This window comes from Diceros bicornis, chromosome X, assembly GCF_020826845.1.
Source record: "Diceros bicornis minor isolate mBicDic1 chromosome X, mDicBic1.mat.cur, whole genome shotgun sequence".
NCBI lineage: Eukaryota > Metazoa > Chordata > Mammalia > Perissodactyla > Rhinocerotidae > Diceros > Diceros bicornis.
This window is the reverse complement of record NC_080781.1, coordinates 72435221-72454335: the sequence shown is the minus strand read 5'-3', so window position 1 is coordinate 72454335 and position 19115 is coordinate 72435221. Positions and strand designations below refer to the sequence as shown.

Below are 19115 nucleotides of genomic sequence, written 5' to 3'. Positions count from 1 at the left end.
ATCTATTTGTTGGTGTTTCCATGAGATACTTTTTCCTAAAATTTTAAAAATCTAATAAAGTAAAAAAAAAACAGTATTATTAAACATTATAGTAATCGGTAAAAGGTCACAAAATCTTTACATCACAAAAGAAATATGAAAACTCATTTTCAGGCAAAATTTAAATGAAGGTAAAAATACTAAAACATCAACATTTCCCAAAAAATGGCCATAAAAATGGAAGATAGACTGAATTATGTATTTAATCAACACAATCTTTAATTTAAAGACATTAATTTTTATCCATATAAACACATGATTTTATTCCCTTCTTGTTCTAGTAAAATTTTGAATTATTTATACTATTTTGTACAGCTAGAATATTACATTATACTTTAATATCATGTGGATAATTGTGTAATCCTAAGCCAAAAATCAAAATTCTGTCATCATAATTTGATAAAAGAGTTTAATGATACAACTTATTGTACTATAATTTCAAGGTTTTCCATTATATTTAATTTTAAATTTGGCAACTCTTTTAGGTACCTTAAAAAATAAATCCAGTATACATGTATACACTTCAACTAAGTAGAAATATCCTATAACTATTTTCTGTACATCTGTTCACTATAATGTATGTTTACATATTAATGTGCAGTACAAATTTGTAAACATGAACATTTGAAACTTTCAAAGGAAATGATACAAGCTTCTTCCTCTCAATATTTTATTGAAACAGCATGTTAAAAGTTGGCCAGCACCACACATGTAAATAGTTTTAATACTGGATATGTTTCAAATGTTCTATATATCTATTTGTTCTGTTTTATGTTGTCATCAACACCAAGTTTATTTGTACAGTTTTAATACAAATTATCATTTAATTACAGACCAAACCTAAGAAGATTAAATGTATATGAAGGCACTTATATAAAAGCAACTGCCACCAATGCCTAAACTATCCATGGATTTGTTTTAAATTGCTCCAATAAACATGTTAAATTCCAATGAAATCAACTGGTAAACTGTTGCTGTATACCAGGATATTGTTATTTTGGCTACTTGAAAATTTTTCACCACAAAGGCAACATATCCCTAAATTGGAGTAAAAACATTGTACTTCCACCCTGTCAATTCAATTCACAAAATACAGTACAGGCAATTAGACATTTCTAAGTGTATTAAAATCTGCCTTTCCACTTAAGTATATATAATTAATAGTACAAGTATGCAATGAGTAGGTGTTCTTTGTAGCATCTCTTTTTGAGAAGAGGAAGGAGAAAAAGCAACATAGTATAAATTATTTTAAAACAAAACTAAACTAAAACCCCGCTGGTTATATAAATTACAGTGTGACGTCTGGAATTGATCAAATTGCATATTCAGATAAGGAAAAGATTTGTTATTGAGATTTAGTTAGGAGATAACTGTATATTACTCTAATGCATACAGGGACATATAACACTATTGTCTCAAAACATCTAAATTTGTCATCAGCATGTTTGTAGATTTTTGTAAAATATATTTTAAATATGTATGCAAAGCATTTATTTAAGTCATGTTCTGGCTTCGCATTATACCAGTAACACTTACAAGATCACGTTACGTGCTTTATGTGCACAGTGATTTTCCCCAAGGTCAATAATATAAATGAAAGAGAAGTCTTTCATAATATCCAATACAGATGCTTGTCTGTATTCATTGTTGGCACCTTGTCAAGTAGTCAGCATTCACTGACTCATCACTTGCTGATTCTAATTGTTCATTTCTTTTCGTGCCATAGACACACTTCAACCCCTCAAAAGAAGAATGAAGTCATGTCCATTCCCAAACCATATGTAGAACCCATGCCTAATAGCAGTGAAATATCATGAATATCTATCTTCATAGCTTGGGGAAAATATAACTCTTCATTGTTGTAGTATAGTGAATAGGAGCAATGATATCAATGTTTGAAGATTCTAATATTATGTAATCTAAAGTTATATATTGTACTTTATAATATAATGTCAAGGAGGCTTAGTCCCTCTGTTTCATGAAAAGAAATAACAGTTTTGATGTTCTGAGTTATGTAACCTAAAACTACATTTTTGTCTTTAAAATGTAATGAATAGAGGATTTATCCACTTAGACATGTATTTTGCAACCAGGCTCAAACTTGAAATCAAGTCCTTGATTTCAGCTTGACTGGCTGTTCCACAAAATAGAATCTTCCTGACAAGGAACTCTGACTACAGGTCTGAGCTTGACTGGGAGTTATACAAAGATAAAGCAACATTCACTTATTTCCTGACTCAGTGTACAAATTTTCAGGGTGGATTAAAAATTTATTTTCTCTAGATTTAGGGATAAGTCATATGACCAGGTCAGGTTAAGAGTCAGATTTTATAAATCTAGTCAGCTGAATTGGATGTTGTCTTTTAAAAGAGGGGAAAGGATGGATATATATGAATGGTCAAACCAAATGGAAATAGCAGTTTTAATTATCAGATTTGGGAGTCTATTAAATATCATTTGGCCACTTTCATTTGCCATTTCACACCTTGTCTAACTAGAGTGGCTTTTGATTTTTGTAGGTTTTTAAAGCAAGCCTAATATTTAGTCGATGCAATTGAAATTAATAGAATTCCATGGCATTTTGTTTTTTATTCCATAACCATAGCCTCAATTTACTGTTACCCAAGTTTTTCACCATCGTATTGAGGAGTAAGAATTTATTCAATATAAAATAGTAAGGACACTAAATATTAATTGTTAGAAGCTTCCTGCAGATGAGTAACTTGCTCAGAAAATAGGGGACTGCTTATTGGACTTCTTGAGGTCTCTTTTAAGTCTAATTTTCTATGAAGGCTTTCCCTTGGTTACTTCTTCAATTAAAAGTATGAAATGACAATTTATGAACGTTATATAAAAACAGCTTAAAGTAGATGTTTATATTCTAGCATTTAAACTTTTGCCCCTGTATATTAATCACCTTTACCAATATAGTTCTGTATTATTAATTTTATGTGGGCACTATATAGCAAAATAATCTGAAATATAAAGCATGGGGTATATATACTCAAGCAGCTACAAAGCTAATGCTTTCTCTTAAATAATCATTAAAAAGTAACCCAGAGATTTTCTGGACTTTCTAGTTAAATACTTTCTGTCATTAATTACTGATTATCTGCCATGTAAGCCATCAGAATAAGTTTCATTATAATCTGATATGTGAGTGCTGCTTTAAAAAATCATGATTTATTTTAGCAGTAAAAGTTAGCCTTCAGCTTTACTGTTTTGGAGTAGATAGAAATAAAGTGTACTTGCTGCTTTAATCCCTGATTGGATAAACCTAGGTAGTACAAGTTTTCTGCCTCAATTACTTTTATAACAGGTACCTAGTTAGTTTGGGCCACAAATAATGTTTCATCTTGACTAGAATACTCAGTTTGAATGTAACCACGTGCTGTTCTATCCTTAGCCCCAGAAATGAAGGGGCATGTGATTTTAATGAATATATAGGAAGGCATATTTATAAGGTACATTTAAGAGGAAATAACCATTGTGAGCAAAATAAATAATAATGACATGTTTTTCCTAATATGTGTTCGAAAACTTAGAGAAAGCAGTTTAGCAGTTTGGTTATTGTCAAAAGTCAAGTCATGCCATTGTGATATGAAGGGCCTTGGCTTAATAAATTGTAGAGCTAGTCGCACGAAAATTAAAATCTGATTCATCTTAAAGATATATAAATTATATATATAACTTATACTTAACAAGTCTTTTCAGAATATTTAGGACCAGGAAAAAGGAAAGTTTTCTACTTCATAAACTAAAATAAAATCTCATTTATGCTATTTTTACCTAGTCTAATTTACTGTGATTGAAGCATAAAAGTGGAATTAAATTGTACCAGTGCAATGATATTTTCATATTTATGGACTCAAATATATTCTCCTCCTTCAAATCATAATTCTTTAGTGTTTCTGGAGAACTACAATAATTTGTTTTTGTACACTGTGTATAAAATACCAGGTTTGTTAGAGGAATAAGTAAACAAGCTTTACCCAGGAATGATCCAAAAAACAAAAGGAAGTAAAAGATCAAATTTATTTAGAATATTTTGCTTTTCATTTAATCTTTGTGTTCCCTAAGGATTAAAAGGTCTTTAGGCTGCAAAGATTAATATTTGAAAGTTTATGTCCTTATTTGTACCTTAAAACTCAGATTAGTAGCTCCTTCAACAGCAGAATATAAAAGTATAAAGCAAATGAACAATGAAATTTTCTTTTACAATTATAATAGATAATTACAATGAAGCCAATATTCATAGATTAAACTAAATTGTTTCACTGCTTTCACGGCAATTAAATACATCTTCTTTTGGTCATTGTCAATATGTAAGAGGCAGCTGACATGGTAAATTGGCTTCACTATAATTAGAGACTTCGTTATCTGCAGTCAATTTTCACTGGTAGTCCATCTCATTAAATAATGTTTATTGAGTATCTTATTTTGAGACCCAAGGCCGTTGTAATCAGAGATTGTGATAGGTCAGATTTGACCTATAACAACTTCTTGTGAACATTTCATAAGGCACTTTAAATGCGTAACAGAGAAATACCCTCTGGCAATGAAGCTTTTTAAGCCCAATAGCTCTTAACTTTTCTTTGGCTACAAATAAAAAAAATATGTGCTTACATGTAATTGTTTTATGAATGAATGTGACTATCACATTAAAAGCAATGATTAATTGTTGGATACCAATGAGAATGATTGCATTTACCTTCTTTAAAAGAAACTTGACTGTTGTCATTCACTTTGAGATGGTTGGCAGCATTTACCAATCTAGATGGCAAGGATAAGTTGTACCTATAAAAGCCATAGGAAGGCTGTAAAGAACAACCAATTGCTTCCTGGGCAATGGGATTTGGTGATAAAATATTTCCAGGTGCCTGTAATCCATACAACATTTGATTGACTGAATTAGGTGCTTGTAGACACTGCCCACTGAAGCCTTCAGAAGAATCATTTTTTGAATTGGTGACCCCCAGGGAAGATAACATGGGAACTTCCATCACGAATGGGGCTAAACACTGAGAACTGTTGCTGCTTGCTAGCCTTTCAGGAGCAGGCAAGACAAGAGGCTGCTGTCGCCAAAAATTAGTTGGGGAAATCTTGTAGCAAAGGGGCAGGTTGACATCGTGCAGGTACACCTCCGGACAGGGCATTCCAAGGGAGCTTATAGGTAAGTGAAATGTAGGCGGAGAGCAAGGTGGAGAAAGCAAGGAATTCAAAGGAGAAGGAGCCCCTCCACTAGAGGTCACTGGAGATGAGCCACTGCTTCCACCTGTGAATGACAATTCAGTCAATAAACAATTAACTTGATGTTCCTACTGAATCAGAATTATGTCCATAACTATCCCCACTTCATTCTTAGATTAGCTTTCCTTGCAAGTTCACAGTTCTTTTAACTTCTTTGGGAAACAGCATGCTTATTCCTCTAACCAAAGTTGAATACAGTATCTCTACTACTACCACTATTACTTTTAGCACTACTATTATGTATTGTGTATTGAGCATTCACTATTCTCAAGAACTGTGCTAGGCACTTGAACATATTTATCCAATGAATTAAAGAAGAAGCCCAACTAAATATGACCCAGAGCCAAGTATATTTTACAAATAAAAATTAGTTCTTTCTGTTTTTTAAGCTTTAAAACAATACTGAAATAAATACTTGACTAAATTGAACAAATTGGTTGCTTGGTATTCTATTCTATACGAAGCTTCAGTCTGATAAAAAAAAATCAGTGCAAATGAAAGTAATCTTTATAAATTAAAATAATATATTTAAATTAATTAGATACTTTTTATATGAAAATCATGGATGGGGAGACTTTAATGGTTCACTATATCAAGAGTTAAAGAAAATTTTGCAGGTTAAAAAATATCAAGATGAAAATGAAAGTGTTTGTATCAATGTTGTCAGGTGATCTTTTATGGTTGTCTAGCATCTACTAGAATTAGGGATAATTATAAGGTCCAGGAAAATCTATACACTACACCTTATTTTTGTAAGTGTTTGAATTCAGAAAATTCATTATTGAGTGAACTTCATCAAGTGTTTTGTGGGATGTTTTTTGGTGTTGCTGTTGTTTTTCTTAACTGTTTTGTGTATATAAACATAGCCTAATCCTTTATCAACAGGATGGCAAATATCTTTTATAATTAAGCATTCAAAAGTTATTTAAAAAAATTGGTACCCCCTTTTATTTTTTGCAATTTGAGAGCATTCTGGACATCTTAAATAATTAATAAAACTGTGTATTTTAAATTATCAGTTAATGAGCATCTTTAGCATTTTTTTTCTTTATTAGTGCACTTAGCGCTGACTTGGATACTTTAAAAGCATGCTGCCTAGATGCTATTAGTTAAAGTGATACTATAAAATAAGTGTTCCTATTTTTCTATGCAACTCTTTAACCCAAATTAATACAGTCAATCCACCGAAATATTTCACCAAAAGATTAGACTTGATCTCTTCAAATTTTGATTGGTTGCTATGGCATCATATAAAACCCAACCTACCTATAATGTTGATGATTTTCTCCGTAATTGTAACCTTGAGTTAATGCTCAAAGGCAAACAACTTTAATGGAGTAAAGACAAAAGAGTAAAATAATTCCATGTTGCTTGCAAATAAAGATTCCTCTATTTATTGTTAGATATCAGAGTAAATGAAGGTATACATTCTTCCACCACAAAGCCTGCATTGTCTAATTATTATTATCATTTATTCATGTAATGCACTGCCTGAGAACAAATACCTTGCAAACATTTTAAACGCTTATGGCAATTAAACTAATTGTGGTGGCTTAGTACTGTTTTCAACATTTATTTTACCTACTCACAACAAAAGGAAAATTAGAGCTAAGTGACTGCAAAATTTAATGGAAGTCATTTTAACATGTTCTGAAAGTTTCTCATAAAACATAAAATATTTATTTCAATATCTAACATATTTGCAAATAAGACCACAAATGCACCAGAGGCAAATCCTAAAGAATACGAGATAGTGAGTTGCTGAAGAATCCAGATGAGATCTGGAGATCTCATTATGCATGATAACTCAAGAAGATAGAAGTCAATAAATCCACCATTACCATGGCTCTGCTCTTTTCCTTCATGCCGGTTCTCCTCCCGTTTTGCCTCTTACCTCTTCATCAAGATAAATATACACCCATTTGCTGGCAAATGCATTTTATGGCATGTACTTATCCCCTTGAGTAGTATTTGGTACAGAGGTTCTGGCTGTTGTTATTTCATTAACATTTAAAAATAAAAATTAATAAAACTTTTCTTACTTTGTCTGTCTGCACCAAAAGTTTTAAAATCCAGAGTGAGAGAAGTCCTCCATGGGTAGGTCTCTAAAAGCCCATCCAATACACCCCTGAAAAAGAGATTCAACCTCCAGAATGCAATTCCTGAAAATAATGATTTATGTAAACTTTTGAGTTATTGTGTTATAGTTTTTAGGGGTGAATATCTGAAATATTTTTCTTTTACAGCTGAATAAAATTCAGTAATAAAATATTCAGTAATTATTCCCTGAATAAAAACCCCAGGAATCTAGAATAAACAGTTCTAGAGTGAGAGAAGGCAAAATTTTGGAGAAAAAACATCTAGGTTCCTTTCCTACCACCTACTAGTTACAAAACTTAGGGCCTCTGAGTCTCTGAGCCACAGTTTATTTATCTGTAATACTTGTGAAAAGGGCTATATAAATATTAGATGTGATTGTTATGTTGTTTACCTGTTTCTTCCAGGATCTCTAAATCCTTTGGCAAAAGGATTCCTGTCTATTTTCAGTTTGGTAATCTATGGATTCAAAAGACAGAGAAAAGTTAGGTCAGTGTGCTCAGTAATAACACTGTTATCCTTTTTTTTTTTTTTTTTTTTTTTTTTTGGTGAGGAAGACCAGCCCTGAGCTAATATCTGATGCCAATCCTCCTGTTTATTTTTATTTTTTTTGCTGAGGAAGATTGGCCCTGAGCTAACATCTGTGCCCATCTTCCTCTACTTTATATGGGACACCACCACAGCACGGCTCCACAAGCGGTGTGTCGGTGCACACCCCAGATCCAAAACGGCGAACCCCCAGCCGCCGCAGCAGAGCGAGCGCACCCAACCACTTGCGCCACCGGGCCGGCCCCATCACCCTTGTTTTTAATTGTTACAACAACCACAAAACACTTTTTAACATGTAACACGGCATGTTAAATAAATGTAAGCATATTGCTGAGTCAAATTTGGAATGGTTATCTCCTTTGTCTCCTGGCACTTTGTTCTGCTCTCCTTTCTAACACAAGATCCACACAATTCATAATCAAACTTCCTTTGATGACAATGCAATAAGACCATCATGTTTTTATAATTGTGAAAACCTCAATCCACACAGTGCCCCTTGCTTCTATCCCGAAAGTCCCTCTGGGGCCATGGTTGCTTGCCTGGGACCTGGTTGGCTTTACCTGCTGGTTTTGGTAAGCTGTAACTGTGGTGAACTCAGTTTCTTTAAAAGAGAATGTTTTAACACCTTCAGCGGGCAGGGACTGAATCCGGGACAGGTCAACCCTGCTGTCCTGTTCCATCACGTGCACACGGGGCTTGTACTTGTGCATGGACTGCAGAATGATCTGGAGAAGAAATCATCAAATGCTGCCTAGAAATTGGCTTCCCCTCCTCCACATTGGCCTCCTTTCATCAGCACCCCCAATCTGCCCACACACAAAAGTAAGGCTAAACCAGAAAGTCTAGACTAGCCACACACAAGGACTTTTCTGTGCCATTTGGTTCCAGACAGAGGCCCTCAGGGCTAAGGGGTTTCCAGAGAGGGACATCACAGTGGCACCAGTGATTCCATTTCCAAATGGGGCTTTTCCTGCTTCCAAACGTGGATGACCATGTCGTGTCCCCAAGTGCCACTGGGATGACTGCCTGCCATAAATTCCCTGGCCTTATGTTAACTGATGGGCAACCATCTGATATCTCCCCACCTCCTAATCCTGGGAGCCTCCCTCTCTCCTTTTGTGGCTGGTACAGAGCCTGGCAGAGCAAGGGCAGGCGAGGGTGCATCTGGGAAGAAGGCTCAAGATCGAGGTGATCTGAAAAGGCCTTCCATGGTGGCAGGTTGTGGAGATTTCCACCATACCATGCCACACAGAAAGCGCCCATCTAAGGGAAGGCAATTAAAGCCAACAGTGATTGCCAGGGAGGCCTAGGTGCCAGAGAGCTCTGTGAAGTGTTCCCTTCCACTTTCCCAGACCAGGAATCCTGCCTTAAACAAGTCTCATTTGGTCCTCAAACTCCCTTCCCTCACCATCCCCAACCCCCAGAACTCTCAGACGACAAACAAAGGCCATAGGAGCTACTTTGGTCACAGGACCAGAATTTGAACAGTTCTTAAAGACCACTCTAGGGCACTTGGGAGAAGCCTCCTTGGCCTCTCCAGGGTGACCTGCGGGCTGACGCCTTGGCATCTCCCTCCCCTCCTCAGGGCAAAGGATTGCGCACACTTACGTGGCCTTTGTCGTCCATCTCGTTGTTGGTGAGTTTCACGCGATCAAAGCTGATGATCTGCCGCATCCAAGTCTCTCCCGAGCAGGGCGAGTCCGGATGAATATAGAACCTGGGAGTGATGCACGAATGGTCCGTATTCCCGGCTACCATCCACTGTGAGCTGTGGTACACGTACCTGAAAAGGCGCGGAGTGTGACTCTAGGTACAGCCGGCCAAAGCCATAAGCATGGGAGGAAGGCTGCCGGGATCTGGTACTAAGAGCCTCAGCCAAGGTTCGCCCGCTAATCCCCAAGGCAACTAGTAGAAGATCCAACTTGATTCTCAAAGAGCGTTCAGGGACAGAAAGCAAACTATAAATAGGCATATGTCATTAAAATGCAATGAAGTGCCAGAGTAAGTATAATGTCATGAGATTTCAGAGTCTGGTTTGTATTTCCTCGCAGAAACCACAAGGGACATTGATCTAACCCATTTTATGGCGCAGAGACGCGGAAAATCCTCACGCCTTGGGCCACAAGCATCAGGGAAGAAGCAGAGGGGTGAGGAGAGCGTCTGTCCAGCCCACCGCCACCAGTCGTCCTAGAAGCCATTTCTCCAACAAGGCTTCACATCAGAATACCCCCAGGAACTCGGCCCCATGTGGTCTCCGGGCTGATTTTCACACAGTTTCCAGTCTCAACTGCTCAGTTGGGCGCCGCATTCCCAAGCCAGCTCAAACGCCGGAAGCAAACTGCTTCTTCTGCTATTCCAGGCTGTGGCCCCAGCAGGCTCTTGAGCTGCGCCTTCTCCTTGCCGCTCAAACTCAGCACTGGGCGTGATGAGGGCTGTCTCCTAGAAAGGCTAGACACCCACTTCAGTCGAAAGGTCGCAGCCCGCCCAGCTGCAGGCGGCTCTCGCACAACTCCCATTGCCCCTGAGCCAAAGCGCTGGCAGACCTGCCCTTCTGGGCTGCTGGCACAGAAGGGCCTCTTGGCTTCAGGTCAGTTCTGAAGGTCTGCCAGGTCTACCACTTTTAGCCTGCTCTAGGTAGAGCGCTTACATCAAGAGGAAAGGTTACTTGTACTATTTGGGACCTGGCAACCACTTCAGGCGAGAGGCGAAGGAAAGAATGTGACCTAGATGTGATAACTGCTAGCCTAGCCTTGGATGGTAAAAAAAAAAAAAAAAGGGAATCCCTCCAGGACCCTGCTGCCAAAGTAGCACAGCCCAGAGCCCAGTATGGCCCCCAAAAGTCCAGGCATTGCTTCCCAAATTCCTTCAAACAGCTTCCCTCCTAGCTGCCTGAGCCCAGATCCTCCCCAGTTTGCACAGCCAAGGCCAGAGCAGTGGAAAGCTGAGAGGTTTGGGGCACATTGAAGCACCAATTGGCACCTGCATTCCAGGAGTGAGAGGAAAGAGGAGCAAGCTTTCTCTCCTCTCAGTCTGAACCTCTATTTGAGCAAGAAAATTCAACTCCCAAAGCCCATGGGAGAGAATCCCACCCCTCATGGTAGAATTTTCAAAATAGCGCTCACAGGTTCCATAGATCTGAATTCCCATTCTCAGCCTGGGCCTGAGGTACCCTCCTTTGGACCCAGTTACCTATAACGTTTGGAATCCACTGGCACCACATCGACGGCCACCAAGTACTGCTTCCCTGGATCCAGTCCTTTCACCTTGACCCTAACAGAGGGGAACATCCGCCTGTGGGATAGAAAATAGCATAACGACTGACTCGCTGGTTTAGAGACATTTGGAGTGGGGCGGGGTCAAGGACAAATGAAAAATGAAGGAATTCACAATACCCTTCCCATTCCAGGACAAGTTGAGGGAATGACATTTGCTACATGAAGAAAGATTGTTGGTTGTATGCTTGATTGAACGAGTTCAGGGTTTCTGAGGGAAGCAGAATATCCTTACCAAAATTCTCCACATCACTTCCAACCACCACAATCATAAAAAGCTATAGAAGAGAAAGTAGGGAAGAAAAATCTGTGCCCCTCCCAAGAGTTTTCAGTGGTACTTTCTGTGAGACATATTTGGGAAAGACTTAAATTAGGAAGTCTCAAGATTCACACACAAAAAATAATTACCCAGTTGCTATGAAGAAGCTGCCCCACAGCAAAAGGTAGAAGTGGGAAAGGCCCACCTGAAACTGGCCTGGGCTAGGGACAGTGGACTGAGGTCTGCTAGATGGCATATTGCCCACTGATAATTGTGAGGTTTTAACAGAGAGGCCTGGCCACAGCTTAAGATGTGGGGGTGGCATCTGGCACCTGCCTTGGAAGGTTTAATTTTTGTCATATACCACACAGGCAGGAGCTGGGAGAATGAGTTCTTGGAGTCACGGTGTACAGGAAAGAAAGGCTGAGCCACTAACACTGGCCAGGCAAGTCCTAGAATGGTAGATTGAGAGGCAGTGGCTTTCTAATACCTGTGGGGGGTGGGGTGGGGGGAGGGATACTAAAGCGTAAAACTGGAGAGCGGTACTTGAAGCGCCTACTATATGCTGCCCTTGAACAGACTGGGCAGAGCCGAACCTGCCGGCCTTGGTAATGATCATCTCAGTCCCAATGTCATGGAATCTCTTCCACAGGTCGGATCCTTGAAGCTCCACTTGGATAGCATCTTTCTCTTCCAGACTTTCGCCGCTGTTGAGATCGCCGCCGCCGCCGCCGCCGCCGCCACAGCCTGAGAAAGCAGTTGCTGAGCGCTCTGTCTTGGGTCGCTTTTCTGCTGGACACAGGGACACGGAGAGTTTGAGAGAGTTTCGCAGTTCGCACGCCCCCTTCTCGCTGACTCCTGTCTGGGAGCGGACCGGCTTTGTCTCTTCCCCAAGAACCTTGGCAGCCGATCCCCAAGTTCCCCACAACACCCACTGTGGCTCACAGATAGAGAGAAAGGGGTCCACATCGCGCCCAAGTGAAAGGCACGGCCTTTCTTCAAATTTGTCCATCTTCACTCTCTAGGAGACTCTCGGTCCCTGAGGCTGAATCCCCTCAGAATCTGGGTGCATGTCCTGCTTTCTACTCCGAGAAACAGCCATCCTCTGGCTCTCAGGGCTTGGGGAGATTGGAGAGTCTCACTTCTCCATAAACATTTGGAGACCCTCCCCTTTACCTCAAGTGAACCACAACACTAGGGCTGAACTTGGAGCTCTGAAACTTTCCCTACAGTCAGGTGTCAGAGGTGTCTTCGCGGTCCCGGAACGCGGCAAAATGGCTGGGCCAGGACGTCCTAGGGCAGGGCTAGCCGCCCTTCCGCAGCGTCTCAGGCCAGGCTGAGACTTGCAGATCCAGCAAGTGCAGGTAGCGGGCTCGGGGCTTTGGGGTTGCGGTAGGGATACTTACCCGGCTGCTCACTTTTCTTCCCTTCAGCACCGCTGCTTCTCTCCTCCTCCTCACTGCCCTCTTTATCCAGCAGCTCAAGCTGTGCCTCCTCTCTTGGGTCTTGCAGTTTTCTTTTGCTGGGTCTCCCCACCAAGGCTTCCACCGAGAAGGCATTCGCCCGAGAGCTCAGAGCCATTCCTAGAGGGGGTGAAGGGAATGCTCACTGCAAAGTTTCAACCTGAGCTGGGGTAGGGAGGGAGAGGGAGAGAGGGCGCAGGGGACAGGCGAAGGAAAAAAAAGCGGAAAAATCCCCAAATCAGAAAAACAATTTCTGGATCTATATTCAAAGAAAAAAATTGTATGTGTGTATAATTTTTATATATATTTTTTTCTTTGAATAGACAGAATGAAAGGAGAAGAAAATCAAACTGTAGTCAAAGTCCTCTGGAGTCTAGTCCTCCTTCCCTTTGCGGTCTCCTTCCTCCCTGTGGACATGTGCAGACCATCAGTCCTCAAATCCCTGCTTCCAGGACTTGGCAGAGCGCAGAGATTGGCAAGCGCGGGTCTTTTAGGGAGCAGACCTGCCGCCAATGGCGACTCAGGCCTCTTGGATTGGGAGATACTGTTGCATCCGACTGAGTGGATACCCGCCGGGCACAGCCTTCACTGTTTGTTTTGGAAACTGTCAGAAGCATTAAAAAAACACTATGAGTGACACTTCAGAGGCTGAGGGGGGGCGGGGGTGAAGAGGGGTTGGGGGTTGGCTGTAAAGGGGCTCAGGATAGTCCGGAGGAGGGATACACAAAGTTACTATTTTGCATTAAATTGTGAAACTCGAAGACGTGAAATAATTGCCCACAAGGGGCCACTTTTCCAACAAAAGTGCAAATATTATTTAACCAGATCCAGAGAAGTATATTAGGCTCTTTTGCTCTCCAGTGAGTACACTGGGGAAGAGTAGAGGATCACAAGCTGTCTGGGCCAGTTTGCTCTACAGTCTGGGTCTCAAACTGGGTGGGCTGTGTGCTAGTTTGTCCTCTCTATCCAGGTGGGGAGGCAAGGGCCAGGGCAAGCTGCAGGCTCCAAGATGCCCACTGTCAATGATCAGAGCAAACCTGGGCCTTCAAGACCTACCTCTACTGGAGCCAAATCTTCCCCCAAACAACCTCTTCTTACTCACATGACTTAATCAGCAAACAGCCTAAGGACTCCAGGGCCACCAGCAGAACACCAACCAGAACTTTGCTCCCAAGGATGTGGCACCTCAAAATGCTGGGCTCAAATAATTGATTCCAGTGTCTCCTGGAATAGCTTTCTGGGCTGGGTTTTAGTTTTCCTTACAATAGATAAAGGCACCTTCTTTGTGTTAGGAAGAGACTTCCCTACCACTTCCAAAGAGCGTGTTTATGCATGTGCATGTGAGATATCTGCCTTTGTGCATGAGATTTAGTCATCCACTTTTCACCAGAAATAAGAAATCAGGCACCCCTGGACTGTTTTGCAGACTGCATCCTAACTAATGCACCTTTTCAGAAAGGTTCTCCTATTCTCCTCTGACACATATGTTCAAAGGGCGTTTAAAGTCAGTCCAACTCTGCTAAAAATAGAATGGAACTTGAATCAATGTATGATACTTATAGAATGAATGATAGTATCTCAGTACTGGAGTTTGAGAGTAAAAAGCCTTTTGTGGCCTTTTAGTTTCAGCACCTTAGGTACAAGTGTGCAGTGATAATGGTGGTGGTGGTGGAGTGGGGAGGGAGGTGTCCAGGTGGTCCATGGAAGGGAGATCTTTAGGCAATCTGGTGTGACTTTAAGCATCTGATGATCTCAGATTGTATGGCAAAGGGTTAATTACAGCCTGAACGCTGCTGAATTGTTTGGTTCAATAATCAATTTTCTGCTCTTCACCATGCAGGGCTGGGAGAGACACTATCCCTACCGTAGAGGGGCAGAGTGAAGCTCACAGTGCAAGGCCAGTGTACAGGCCACTTGGGCTGGAAAACAGCCAGGTCTGGATGTGATCTTGACCACATCTCCATGGGCATTTGTTTCTTTCTGAAGCCATTAAAGGGGAGGGGGAGGATATTAGTGCATTTGTCTAGCCATTCTTACTGAGAAGATATACTTTTTATCCACTGTACGTTCTTAGCTAAAGGACACAGCTCAGAAACCGAAAAGTCAAGAGTTCATTTGTTAAATTTAGAGTGTTAATCACAATGTAGCACTTTCATTAGTGTCTCCTAATATGAGTATTTTCTTGCCTTTGAACCCTGGCTCATTTTATTGCTAAAAACCAGGAAATTACTTTGTGTAGCAAAGGAAGGCTTTGCATGTGTTCATACTGCTATCAAATGATGAAGGCCTTCCTAAGATAATAATTTTAATATTACTCTTGGGTTCATTATAGTTCTCATTTTCACTGAAGTATATCAAAGGCATGCAACTATTTATCCCATTTTTTTCTACTCAATTCATAACTTATGGCTGGTGGATTTTTTAAAATATTTGGATCTAGGAGCTTTGCCCCCAGAATTGTGAGGACAATTTTGTCCTTGGCTAATTTGGGGCAGAGTAGATGAGTAAAAGAAAAATAAACAATGAAAAGAATATGCTCAGAAGTGATCCTACTTTATAGTGACCTGGGTAATTGCCAGAATAGGCATTGCATGTCCACTTTTCAGCTGTTTTTGACCGCCTGGCACAGTGTAAGTAACCAATACCTGTAAATGTATCTTGCTTATTTTAATCCTCAAGCACTCCCCATTGAAACAATGAGCTTGAGTCAAATCTAGTCCTTTCTTATGTCACCTCTCTGCTGCTCTATTGGCATTTGAACAGTCATATATTAACTGAAGGCTCAATTAGGATTGCTAGAAATAATAATTCTTCATGGCTTGAGTTTGTGGTGTGTGAATTTTTCATGTTGGGCCATTCTAACTTGGGTTTTATGACTTACACATTTCCTTTACTTTCCCCACCCTCAATCTTCCCTCTCTTTGTCTTTTCTTTCATACTGCTTTTTTCTTTTACGAGTATGAGTCAGAATTACCTCCAAATATACTTTATGCATCAGCCCCACAAAAGCGGGCTAGGATTTGAGAAATGGCCACAGGTACAAGTTTGATAGTTTTAAATAAATAGTTCTGACATGTAGCAAAATATCACCAGCACAGATCACTTGAACAGGGATATACTAAGTTTATTCCATCAATAAATTTTTGGAGAAAGTACTGTTTAAGAAGGATCATTTTCTCTAACACCAGGTAAAAACCTGTTTTACACCCTTCTCCCCCACACTCTCTCACCAAATAACTCTGCATGCAATCAGCACAAAGACCTGACTTCAGATCAGTGGGCCACTTTCCTCTGGCTCTGTCTAATCTGGGCTGCCATGAGCCCAACAGAAACAGATCCTGTGACTAAGAAGGAAATCCTCCTGAGCTCTATAGACTGGGCCTGCCAAATCTCATGCCCATTTAATTTCTATTTACTTCCCCTTGGTATTTCCAACATATTTTCCCCTCCTTACTTTGGCACCCTATCCTATCATGCCCAGAGCATGTGAATAAAGTTTTAAAAGCTTCCTTCCCTATTTTCATAATGATCTGTTTTTGATCAGGGTTTTTTAATACCTAACAGCCACAGAAGTAAGAGTGGAAAATATTTGGTAGTAGGCTGAGGGATTTTCCCTAAATCCATCAAAACACCAAAGGTAAGCAAACACCTACCCTGCCTATGCTTAAAGCCATTCTATGCCTACTTTCACCCACTATCTTCCTATATTAACATTATTAGACAAAAAGCTGCTCCTGCATGAAGTGAATGTTTCTAGAGTTAAAGATACTCTGATCAATTCTTCCAAGGGGCAAAAGGGCATGCTTTAATAATAAAGCAATAAAGATATACAAGGAAAGATGCAAAAGAGGAACCACTGAAAACAACAAGGATCTCACTATCTGAATTCATCATATTTTAATTAGCGAGGGAGAAGGAGAGCATGAAGGAAGAACAAAGTCAATGGTTATGTGTGTTGGCAGGTGAATGCCAGCTTTTAATACACTGGGTCCACGGGACCATGACGTACACCCTGGAGGCAACTCACTCAGGTCACTGCTCAGTTAGGGGACTGACTAATTCATCTCAGTGAAACCATTTAAATAATTGCCAGTCCTCAAACTTCAGATTTTGTACCCCCAGCCTAAAACTTGACTCACGTGACGGCACCACAACAGGTTGATGGAAAGTTGGAATATACATCTATTTTTATATTTTATGCTGGTGAATCCAGAGCCATTTAAATTGTGTGTATGCATATTTCTCATGGAAAGTGATTACTGAATTTTTTCAAGGCAAATATACCAGTGACTGGAAAATAATTGGATTAGGAGGTTCAGTGTGCTAGCATTTTAATAAATACTAAAGCACTTGGTATCACTCTTCACAATTGATTTCCATTCTCAGATTGTGGTCCTGGTCTAATTTATTTTATTACAAAGAGACAAATTTTGAAAACTCTAGCCTAAACTGAAACCTAGCCATTACTTTCCATTTTGGCAAACAAAACTTTGTAGTCATTTTCACTGACACATACATGCATCCTCTTGTCTTTCTTGTCTAAGGACCAACTAGAATGTCTCTTAATGTTTTAATAAGCTTTTGTGGCTGGAAGAAAATTTTCACAATAGGCATTTGTTTGTGTGTATGTGTGCTAGTGTGTGCTGTGAAAATGACCACAGGTTTATATTTTTGCGTGAAAATATCTGAAGACATGCATAGAGAGAGTGATATGAAGCATTTTCCTCAAGAGCGATTTCTTTTTTTTTTAACAGAAGTTAAAAAACAGAAGTTCCACCCTCTATTCCTCAACATTTCATTCTGGCTCAGAAAAGATTTGAAAGTCAGTTTTGAATGGGTTTTTTAGGTGACAGTTGTTTATCCTCTTTTGCTCTACATGATGTATTGATAAACTGGAGCCACCATAGAATATCTGGGCTCCCCAGGGCAGCAGAGCTGGCTTGAGTTGAGGATTTTGGTTTGAAAGAGATCTCAGTGTATTTCATCAAGTTCTCCAGAAAAACAAGCCAGCCTAGGTCAAGTTGTTATGATGGCATCTACTGACAGAAGACTCAATGGGTCTCTGCTCCCATCCTCCTCTCAGTTTCAGTGTGTTTCTTTCTTTGTGTGTCTTTGCTCTGTTACTTGAATTTCTCTCTCTATGTGTTTCTGTCTCTCTGTCTCTGTGTATCTCAATTTATGTCTTCTTTTATCACTCTTCTCTCCCTCTTTTTCTCTCTCTCTCTCTTCTGCTTAGTCCTTTTTCCCTCTCCCTGTCTCTCTATTTCTTATATTCTCTCCCCTTCCAATAACCCCGGAAGGCCTCCACGGGGAGGAGGGAGTTTTACCATACCACCCTACAGCAAGCTCCTTGACATCCCTTTCAGTGTCAGGTGCCTTCTGCTGTCTCCTTCTTTAGCTTGAAGGCATGTATGTGTGGTGTGTGTATGTGTGTGTGTGTGTGTGTGTGTGTGTGTGTGTGTGTGTGTAGGATTAAAATGCAGTGTCTTAACTAAAGAAAAAGCAGGACTAAGTAAAAGAAGAACTTGTCTTTTGGCACACTCTACTGCTCCCTCCCCTCTCCCCTGGGTGTGGTCAATGCCAGATGTTTGGGGGCCTCAGGCGTCCTCCTGAGGGTGAGAGGGACTGAAGTCATGTGAGTGCAAGGATAACTCAGAAAAAGCCTTCTGGCTCAGTGATCTGGAGCTCCTTGGGGAAGAGCCTGGGGAGAAAGTATCACTGCTCAGAGCCCTCCGGCCACCTTTCAGTGCTAGACATTTGCCACTCAGCTCAGCATGGTTCTTGGAGATCTGACCTTACTGCAGGCCACAGTCCTCACCTTCCAGGGAGGCACTCTGGCCTCTTCCTTTTGCTCCCTGCCCCATGAACAGTTTCCTGGGCCTGGGGGCCTTCTGGCAGTGTCCCTGCCCAGGAGAAGGACTATTACTGGGTCCTTCAGGTATCATTTTATATCCTCAAAAGATAGGCCAAGTCTAGCCTTCATTCATTTTAAGGACCATTAACATTCCACTACGGATCCCCTGAGAAGTAGAGGTTTCAGGATCTCTGTCACAAAGCCCTACTTGAAGAAAATGAAACCAATAATTATGACTTTAGCTGGACTTCCCTAACTTTATGGATTTGTCTAGGGATAGCTAACAGGAGAGGCAGATTCTGAGAAGAATCCTTTCGCCTGAGGCCCCCGAA

General features: G+C 40.5%; 1 protein-coding gene across 2 annotated transcripts; it reads right to left on the bottom strand.

The window, feature by feature from the left end:
* Window positions 1–4287: 4287 nt before the first annotated feature.
* On the bottom strand, window positions 4288–13354 carry TBX22 (T-box transcription factor 22). 2 transcript variants are annotated; one of them, XM_058535241.1, is made up of 8 exons: window positions 12873–13354; window positions 12063–12258; window positions 11125–11226; window positions 9544–9718; window positions 8496–8660; window positions 7781–7845; window positions 7332–7417; window positions 4288–5314 (listed from the first exon to the last, which is right to left on the bottom strand). In XM_058535241.1, exons 1-8 carry the CDS (start codon window positions 13045–13047, stop codon window positions 4701–4703), a joined length of 1578 nt encoding a protein of 525 aa, XP_058391224.1. In that variant the 5' UTR covers window positions 13048–13354; the 3' UTR covers window positions 4288–4700. The 2 variants fall into 2 exon arrangements, with proteins under 2 accessions (XP_058391224.1, XP_058391225.1); XM_058535242.1 differs by having other exon boundaries at window positions 12063–12255.
* Between the last annotated feature and the right edge of the window lie 5761 nt (window positions 13355–19115).

What these genes read in the sequence shown, in the direction of transcription:
- TBX22 (XM_058535241.1), bottom strand. Translation starts at nt 13,047, where the DNA reads ATGGCTCTGAGCTCTCGGGCGAATGCCTTCTCGGTGGAAGCCTTGGTG. An exon ending in CAGCTTACCAAAACCAGCAG is followed by an intron (nt 7,846 to 8,495) that starts GTAAAGCCAACC and finishes TTGAATCCATAG; the next exon opens with ATTACCAAACTGAAAATAGA. An exon ending in TTTTGGTGCAGACAGACAAA is followed by an intron (nt 5,315 to 7,331) that starts GTAAGAAAAGTT and finishes TGTCATTCACAG; the next exon opens with GTGGAAGCAGTGGCTCATCT.